At 40.6% G+C, this 2,866-nt stretch overlaps 1 protein-coding gene across 1 annotated transcript in view; it reads right to left on the bottom strand.

The window, feature by feature from the left end:
- PRICKLE1 (prickle homolog 1 (Drosophila)) overlaps positions 1 to 1,053 on the bottom strand; it is a 9,291-nt gene extending 8,238 nt beyond the window's left edge. The window contains exon 1 of the mRNA XM_009867925.1: positions 922 to 1,053. Coding sequence (XP_009866227.1) covers positions 922 to 1,053 — 132 coding nt within the window. The remainder of the gene's footprint in view (positions 1 to 921) is intronic.
- Between the last annotated feature and the right edge of the window lie 1,813 nt (positions 1,054 to 2,866).

The raw sequence follows: 2,866 nt of genomic DNA, 5'->3' as shown, positions 1-2,866 counted from the left end.
TGCTGACTTGTTACTTCATCTGTGATTAAGGAAATCTCTGCATAGCACAACATAAACATCTGCACCTTTTTAACCATGGACTGTACGAGTTGCCAGCTGCAGGAGGGCTGCTCTGCCTCCATTAGGAGATGCTACACGGCTACTCTGACTGCTTCTCACTGGAGCCCGAGCTCTGGATATCACCATGTACGCAGCTTCAGCCCACTTGCAATATCACCGAGCAAATGAATACCATGAGAGCTTTGTTTTGATCTCCCACAGCAACTTGCTCGTCAGTAATTTTGCTTTTATTTCCCTTGCCATGATGTTATAAAAGATCAAGAAGAAAAGGGAGAGGGGAAGGAACAGCCCAACCAACCCCTGAGTGTCAGCTCTAGAGACTGTAGAAGAGAAATACTGGCATGAACAAATGGCAGGCATACAACTATTTAAACAAGTGTAAAATACACTAATATTTGTCACAGTGACAAAACAACTTCATTTATGTGCACTGTAGTAACATACATGTTCTAGATGTCAGATGCCTAACTCATTATTTAAAGAGTTGTACAAATGCAACGCAGTACGGGCCAAGCAGCACAATGCCACAAGCTGCAATATTTAACCTTACAACTTAGTTCAAAGAGAAAGCAAATGTCTATACTTCTTTTAGACTTGATGATACATACCTCTGCAGCATGTATTTATTGAAAAATCTTGTCAGGAAACTATTTTTTTCTGAACATAAAAACTTTCGGTGTTGAGGATTTTAAGCTCCCTAAACCCAGCTTCCTTGGAATAGGAAACAAAACAAGAAATGTTCTAGACAAATTTAAGTTTTATACATTAGAAGAATGTAGTGAGGCTTGCAGAGGCAGCGTATCACTCCCTTAGACAGTCCTTACAAGGCTTGTTTCAAAAATGCAGAAGCACAGTTGGTACCTGCTCTGGTCTGAGGCCCGGGGGGACCCAGGCATATTCTTCCAAGGCACAGCCAGAGTCATCATCAGACGTTGAACTTCGCTGACACCCAAAAACGAGATTATTGGCTTTGGGCTCCATCTCCAATGGCATAAGTGTGAAGCCTTAAATATTTCAGATGCAGCTCATCAAGCAATTGATCTGGAGGAAGAGATTAACAGAGCTTCAATAAATTTGAACATGCAACAGCTAATTATCACTGTAAATGATCTTGCAACAGTTTGGTATTCCTCGTGTTACCCAGAACAATAAATGATTGAAGCACCACTACAACTTGCTACAAGCAATTCGAAAGTGCTTAAAAGAGCTATAAGAATAGAACTACCCAAGAAAAAGTAAACTAGACACACGCTACCATGTTTGGCCACCACAAAGTATTTCAATATTAACACTCGTCACCTTTTACACTTCTGCTTGTTTCACATCACAGATTTTATGTGGGTCTAGAAAAGATGCTTTGAGCAGGTAGTAACAAAAAGAATGACACAAACTCTTCCTGAAGTCATTACTACCACCAATCTAGCAACTCAAAAGACATGACAATCACTTGTCAAAAACTAAAAAAAAATGTTGGGCAACTGCAGTTGTGCCAAGTAGCACCCTGCTTTTTACAAGGTAGGCAGAGAGCAGTGAGCATCTGCTGGACTGCTCTGAGAACCTTCTTTTAGCTGTATCGGAGCGGAAGGGCGTTGGTCCAGTTAAATATCTGTAATCCAATTATGCCAGATTAGGCTCTGTAAAATACATCATGATTGTTCTGTTAATTTAAAACCCTACAGGGACATGCTTCTGTTGATTCATGAAGCCTGCAAAGCTTAGTATCAGTGGAATCATTTTGAGTCACGACTGGCAAAGAAGGCTCTTGCCAACATCTGTAGCATTCTGCAGTAAAAAGCTCATTAAGATAAATATCTCACATTAATTCAGACCATGATTTCAGTGAAATACAGATAACCAAAAGCAGAGAGGACATGTCCTACCATAACAGACATCCTGACCACTGGGGTTAGAAACAAGCTCGCTTTTACAGTACAGTATGACACAGGAGCCGTGCCTTCTCTGTTTTAGGCAACTGTTTCATCTATTCATCTAAAGACAGATGCAGTCTTGTCAGTGCTAGATCTGAGCTGGTGGATCACAGGTGGAAGAAAAATTTAAAACTGCGTGTCCAAGTATACTGGCAGCTACTCAGCAAGAGTTTCTTCTCCTTCGATCCTGAGGCACAGGTCAGTGCCAGGCTCTGGTCATTCAGTTCATAAACCCAAACCTGCTCCATAAAAGTGTCCACATGCATCCAAAGCCACAAACTCAGAGAAACGATGATATTCAGTACTGCAGTCTCTCTCCCCTCTTTTGCAGTATGTCTGTTCATTCCCACACCCAGTAAAGAGAGACGGGATTACTTAACTCTTCCACTGGTCTAGTGCTCAAAAAAAAATAAACTTGTTCCATTAACTCCAAAAACTTACGTTTTGAAAGCACATGCACTACTTTTTGGTGCACTGCTAAGATGCCAACACACTTCTATTACACTGCATAGCTGCACTGTAATAAGGGATTAATTTAGTATTTGATGGGGCAAGCAAACCTGCCAACTTCCATTTGACAACAGGCTGTTTCTATGAAGCTTTTGAGATGTGTCAGGTAAATTTCTCAAATCTTACTCTGGCTGAACAAGCGAAGCTTAGCAAAACAGCTTCTGAGCTTAGCATCACCGTATTACAATTTCTGTCAAGAAAGGTGAGTAAAACCAAACTCAATCCTAAAAGATCAGTCTGATATATTTAAAATAGAAAGATACGACATCCTGGTACATACTAGACCCCATAAGTCAGTTTCCTTCAGAAACAAATGATAAGACAAGTGATACAAAACTGTGTCTTCTCTCCCTGTACTAGTGGAAATG

This window comes from Apaloderma vittatum, unplaced genomic scaffold, assembly GCF_000703405.1.
Source record: "Apaloderma vittatum isolate BGI_N311 unplaced genomic scaffold, ASM70340v1 scaffold15264, whole genome shotgun sequence".
NCBI lineage: Eukaryota > Metazoa > Chordata > Aves > Trogoniformes > Trogonidae > Apaloderma > Apaloderma vittatum.
Note: the sequence above shows the minus strand (reverse complement) of the source record. Positions and strands in the feature narration are given on the sequence as shown.